Source organism: Mycetomoellerius zeteki, unplaced genomic scaffold (assembly GCF_001594055.1).
Source record: "Mycetomoellerius zeteki isolate Tzet28-1 unplaced genomic scaffold, Tzet1.0 scaffold145, whole genome shotgun sequence".
Lineage (NCBI taxonomy): Eukaryota > Metazoa > Arthropoda > Insecta > Hymenoptera > Formicidae > Mycetomoellerius > Mycetomoellerius zeteki.
Window position 1 is genome coordinate 413487 of NW_017256393.1, and position 6252 is coordinate 419738.

At 31.6% G+C, this 6252-nt stretch overlaps 1 protein-coding gene across 4 annotated transcripts; it reads right to left on the minus strand.

The window, feature by feature from the left end:
• Nucleotides 1–1159: 1159 nt before the first annotated feature.
• On the minus strand, nucleotides 1160–4493 carry LOC108732103 (putative leucine-rich repeat-containing protein DDB_G0290503). 4 transcript variants are annotated; one of them, XM_018462745.1, is made up of 8 exons: nucleotides 4479–4493; nucleotides 4204–4340; nucleotides 3817–4122; nucleotides 3008–3226; nucleotides 2745–2854; nucleotides 2353–2667; nucleotides 1932–2227; nucleotides 1160–1848 (listed from the first exon to the last, which is right to left on the minus strand). In XM_018462745.1, the coding sequence occupies exons 2-8, from the start codon at nucleotides 4291–4293 to the stop codon at nucleotides 1439–1441; spliced, it is 1746 nt and encodes a 581-aa protein (XP_018318247.1). In that variant the 5' UTR covers nucleotides 4294–4340; nucleotides 4479–4493; the 3' UTR covers nucleotides 1160–1438. The 4 variants fall into 4 exon arrangements, with proteins under 4 accessions (XP_018318247.1, XP_018318250.1, XP_018318248.1 ...); XM_018462748.1 differs by lacking the exon at nucleotides 4479–4493 and having other exon boundaries at nucleotides 1160–1842; nucleotides 3817–4119; nucleotides 4204–4401; XM_018462746.1 differs by lacking the exon at nucleotides 4479–4493 and having other exon boundaries at nucleotides 3817–4119; nucleotides 4204–4401.
• Nucleotides 4494–6252: the final 1759 nt, after the last annotated feature.

The window sequence follows — 6252 nt, forward strand, 5'->3', positions numbered from 1 at the left end:
TAGAACGTCTCTAATAATAAAGACAGCCGTACTTACTTGTACGTGAAAGTATACGTATCTGAAGGAAGGGAACTTCGATATCCTCGATTCGCCAAATCGCGACGGAATTTTCTTCAAGCGCGGAGCGGGACGTCGCCAAATTGGGATATTGCCTTTTGGTATAGGAAAGGGAGGATTCGATGTCGAATCTTTGAAATGCGAGAGACCGAGAAGGGGAATAGGGCTAATGACGCGTCGAGTCGAGCCTGAAATTAATAATCAAAATTGAACGACTGTTTGCGAAACACTTGTGATTAACTATTTTATAAAACTGACCCACGGTACGTCCTTAGATATATTATGTAACAAAATGTAGAAAGCAAAAAAAGAAATAAATCGAGGAAAATTCCCTTGTGAGAGAGCACGAATATAAAATAAAGACTTTTAAACATTATATCATACGTTTTTATCACACTTTCATCTGAATGATCAAAAAAAAAAAGAAGAAAAAGGTAATAAAAAGAAAACGCGAAGACAGTCTTTTTCGTTTCGATGTTTATCGTTACTCATTTTACGCGCGTCGAATCGTTGGGACTGTGTTCGTAATGTTATTAGCCGTTAGAAGTTTCTCGATCATTAGGAGCCGTCAAAAGAGAGAAAAAAAGAAATCGAATGTTTACAGAAGAAAAGGTACATACCACACGCTTACTGGAAAATACGAATATAAAATGTATTTCAAGAAGTCTTCATGCAAAGCTGATGAATGTTTTACGTGTATTAAAATGTTCCCTTTTAATCCTATTAAGACTTACAAAATATTATAAGTATTATACTTTACTTGTATATATACATATGTGATAAAAAAATATATATATATCTATATATATACATCTTGTTCTCTTGTGTGCGTAAAATTTATATTCGTGACCTGTTCTCCGTAAAGCAAATGTATATGTTGAAATATTATATGCATAGTTAATTCGTAATAATACAGGTTATATGTCAGAATCTTGATATCGTGAGAACTACAAGCGAATTTGCAAATAAAAGTTTTATATATTTACAGAAAAATATATTTTTGACTATCTATTTTTACAATTTGGTTTTACAATCTTATTAAATAAACAATATCAACGTGAAAACTCGCAATATATATTACAATTTGTGCACAATATATATTACAATTTGATTTTAATAAGATGTGTATGTGCAAATTATGTCTTTGACATGTTAACATTTTTTAAACATCGTGATTATCAAGCAATTTTATTTGTATATCGCTCTAACTTTCATAGACTTCATTATTTAAGTAGAATGTGCATTATGATAGTTTATCACAGTTCTGCAACAAGATATAAATTATGTATACTCAGTCAATTGGAATTATGTTAATAATTCCTACAAAGAATATGTAATTTGAGAATCTAGTGATCATTCTCCTTTAAGCGTACAGTTTTTTTTAAACATCATTCGAAGGTACCATGTCCAAATCGGAGACCGTACTAATGCTAGGTAAACTACTGTCGCTCCAATCAGGATATGGACAGTCCCGTAATGGACTCGGTACATTAACAGGTTTCTTATTTTGCATATCGCCTTGCTTCCTTATGTCAGAAACTGTTGATTTTGTAATGCTTTCAAGAACTTTGGATGCATTCAGAAACAAATTTTTGGTATAATCATTTTGTTTTTCCTTAAGTGTTGTATACTTTGTCATTTTATGGATGTCATTTTCTTTATTGTCATCCTTCTTTGAAGATTGATGTAAGGATTTTTTCGTGGTTACATCGTTCGCGTTCATATTTTGGCAAGCGGTATTATTTTCATTATTATTTTGCCTTACTGATTTTTTCTCGTTCTTAACTGTTACTAATAAACATTAATATAAATTAAAAATTGTATTAAGGTGATTTAATCAATAGTAATTGTGTAGTAAACTCAAACAGACTTACCTTCATTTTGATCCGGCAGTATAGTATGTGATGATTCTCCATCAAGTAAACTAACGAGTTCAAAATCTTTAACGGGCACATCTTCTTTTAAAACATGTTTTTTAGGAACGGAATCTTCTAAAGAAATGTCTGATAAATCATTCCAGGATTTATTAAAGTCATTAGAAAAACTTGAGGTAGGAGACGAACATGCGTGTCCTGTATGAATTAACGATATGTAGGGACTTGTGCTTCCTTCTTTCATATATATCTCATATAGGGTTTTTAAATGTTTTTCAATCTGATTTTGTAGCTCTCTGTAATATAAATCAATTGTTACGTAATTTGTACGATTCACAATTATGCGTCCACTGCGCGCACGATCAATAAATTTTTTTAAAATATAAATATATTAATAATAGAATATATAATATACACTAACTGTATTGTATTTCTATAATCAATAATTTGTGTATCTCTATTAGAACATAACGCTGAAAGTTTATGTATTTCCATTATTAAACATTTGTTATCAATGTCATTTTTTCGTGCAAGTTCTGTTTGCTTATTTAAATTCGTTTTTAAATCTGTAATTGTTCTTTCGTTATTTTCAATTTGTTGCATTAGATTCGATATTGTATCGTTCTTTTTATAAGTTGCTTCTTCCAATTGTTGTGTAAGCATCTCTACTTGAAATGTTAACTCTGCGTATTTTTGATCAACTTCCTTTAGTCGTTCATCTCGCTCTCGAATTTCACTGATGTAAAATAAAAAAAATTAAAAAATTAGTATTAACTTCTATTTTTCTTATTACATTTACATATCGCATCAAACCTTTTTAATCTTTCTCGTTCTAATATGAACGATTCATACGACACAGTTTTTATCTTTTTACCAGATTCCTTTAGTGGAACTGTACTGAATTCTACTTTGGTTTCTAGATCCTGCAAAAAAATAACAATGTGATAAATTCAAAGCTGATATAAAAGTAACAGAACAATTTAATAGATGTATATAATGTCAAATAAAGTATATGCCTAAAAATATAAATTACAGAGACATAATACTTAGATAATATGTAATTTTACACAGTTTACCGGTATCTTCTGCAATATTTGTTCCATCTCAGTAAAGATTTCACAGATTCTTTTATCCTTTTTATTAACTAACTCTTTTAACTGTCTTATTAAATGTAACATATGTACTGGATTAAAATCAGCAAGTTTATTGAAATCATATTCAGAACATTGTACAGCACAATCCTGAACAAGAATTGATGAACAGCACGATGGTGAATGTTTTTGATCTGACTTCATCTAGAAAGATATTTTTTATATGAAATTATATATTTAACAATATATTAAAAATATAAGGATAATATAAACAAGAAGCATATAATCATATACAGAGTCAGGTATTTAAAGTGGCACAAGTTATTATCTTTAAAATATGTTGAATCAAAAATATGTTCAGATAAAAGTTGTATAATTTCAAGGTGGAAGAATAATGATAAAATCAATTTAAAAAAAAAAGATTTTTCAATATTATGAGGATCGCCTCCATTTGTTTTAAATGGAATGATTTGATTTTACTTATATATTCCCTAATTATTCTGTATACAAAAATATAATGGTAGAAATATATAAAAAAATTAATAATTTATGAGATATATTATACTTTATTCTAATATATTTTAACATAAAATATATAATCTCTCTTATAAACTTTTAATTTTTTATAAATACCTTAGTACCTTTATACGGAATAAGCATGAAATGAATCAATTGATGTAAAGGAAACACATAGTTGCTCTTCAAAAATGATATAGTTACATAACTTGTAACACTTTAAATGCCTTACTCTATATATGTGTGCATTTAAAATTTATATATAATATATGACTTACAGGAGAATGTTTGATAGTACTTTTCTGTTGTTTTTTAACATTTATATTCTTCTCCACTTCTTTTCCACTATATTTAGAAGACTGTTGTTTTGTTCTAGGTAACAAATTTTGACTAAAAACATTACTCCAGTTTGGTGTTTTACTATCAGTTGTAGATCTTATTTTCTCAGCTTTCTGTCCATGGCTACAACTTGCTACAGGCGAAGTACGTTTCTGAGCTTTATTCTTTTTTTTTACTGTGACTTCTATAATGTGATCTTGGCCGAACATTATAACTTCGTTGGAAGGACTCATCGTGACACGCTTCTTATAAAAAAATAATAATTTATTCAGACATAATAGAAAAATAATCTATATGGGAATACATTATAAAAAAAATTGTGAAACCTTTTGTTCTGCATCATGAGCTTTGAAGGTTTGTCGATAATTTCCTAAACTTTTAGTCTTGACAGCAGCAGCCTTACAAATTTTACTCATTTTGGTACTTATTAAAGTCAAATCGACTGCTAAATATTGTTGCACATCTTTTTTTACGAATACTTGTATATATTCATAGAATTCACAAAAACAAATAGAGAAAAGTAAATATTATCTTGAACATAATAGATTTATAAATTGATAAATAATCAGAATATATTGTATCTAAAATTATGGTACTTTACAGTATAGATCGTAGTATTTACTCAGCACTTATCAGAAGAAACGTAGAGTGATTATTAGTTATCTGATATAGTTTTATAAATATATCATCAGTTAAAATCCTTAGAATGCAAGATATTAGATTCCGCGCAACATCAAGCTTCACAAAGTTGTTGTTAATTGCTCTTTTCCCTCCTCTAGAGTGCGTTGGGGTTAGAGAGCCTCACAGGGAGAGAGTGGCAAATTGCATCACGTGACTCGGGCTCTCTGATTGGACCTGGGCATCAAAGTTCCATAGGCACGGAAAAGATTGGAGAAAACTGGTCAAGTGATCCCCGTCCTGATTGGACGCGCGCATTCACGTGATGCAATTGCCACTCTCTCCTTTGATTCTCTAGTTGGGGTGTGTTGGTTCCTATATATGTAATACTACTATAAGTTTGTCGCGTCGCAAGATTCAACATGTTCTATCATAGCTCCTACTCACTCTATCAAGCGCGTTGGAGTGAGTAAGGGCTACCGCACACAAAATTCCGTAAAGGCCATTATACGTACAAAAATTTTAGTCGTAATCGTAAGGTCGCAAGTAAATCGACCAATCACAATCAAAATTACGATCTCGCGTTTAAAAACGCTCGACTGTGATTGGCCGATTTGTTCACGGCCTTACGATTACGACTAAAATTTTTGTACGTGTGATGGCCTTAACCCCGGATCTACAATAGGTGTTTTAAGCCTTAAGTCGTAAGAAATTGACGAGGAGAATAATCGACTACGATTCGTCCATTTCTTATGGCTTAAGCGGGGAGCACAGACTCTTGCATAACGCATAACACGTAATGCATAAGAAAATGTACCAATCAAAGCCCTCCGTTTCCTTCCTTTCCATGAAATAAAGAATTCTGATTGATTGAATTTCTTATGCATTACATGTTATGCATTATGCAAAAGTCTGTGCTCCCCGCTTTAGGCTTAAAACTCTATTGTAGATCCGGGGTAAGTCCTGATTTACAATAGGTGTTTTAAGCCTTAAGCCGTAAGAAATTGACCAATCACAGTCGAATTCGAGGAGAATAATCGACTGTGATTCGCCCATTTCTTATGGCTTAAGGCTTAAAATCTTATTGTAGATCCGGGGTAAGAGCTATGGTAGGAGCATGTTGGAACATGGAGTATGCGACGCGAACAAACCTTTAGTATAAAGGTGCAGCCATAATAGAAGGAATAATGGTTTCTGCACACCTGAACGTGGAAACGCTTGCCGCGTCGCAATGGCTGCGTTCAGCAGACTCAACAGTTTTGCAACCGTTTTATGATTGTCTGCTGAGATAGGACCATTCTTCTAGATCTAAAAGTATGATCCAATCAGCGCGAAGGAAACTTCCAACAGTTGCAAAACAAACGTTCTGCTGAACGCAGCCAATTTGTCGCGCGGTAAACTTTTCAGAAACCGTGTATTCCGGTGTATCCGATATCTGATAGGTTGAAATCTTTATTCCTTATTCCTAATTTCTTATTCCTTCTATTGTGGCTGAATCTTTATTGAGTTTTAAATGCATATACATCGATAAACACGTCTACTAAATTAATAAATTATAAAATTAGTACAATATTATCAATTTTTTACTCTTAATTACTTCAATATTAACAAGAGCGCGAACTCTCGTAAGGCCGGAATCAAACTACGCATTGAAGATTGAGGTTGAAGATTGAAGATTGAAATTTGACCAATAAGGACAAAGAAATTTTAGCTCCTTTCGTTTCGATTGGTCAAATTTGAATTTTTCAATCTTCAAT

What these genes read in the sequence shown, in the direction of transcription:
- LOC108732103 (XM_018462745.1), bottom strand. Translation starts at nt 4,293, where the DNA reads ATGAGTAAAATTTGTAAGGCTGCTGCTGTCAAGACTAAAAGTTTAGGA. An exon ending in CTCATGATGCAGAACAAAAG is followed by an intron (nt 4,123 to 4,203) that starts GTTTCACAATTT and finishes TTTTTTTATAAG; the next exon opens with AAGCGTGTCACGATGAGTCC. An exon ending in GATTATAGAAATACAATACA is followed by an intron (nt 2,228 to 2,352) that starts GTTAGTGTATAT and finishes TTTATATTACAG; the next exon opens with AGAGCTACAAAATCAGATTG.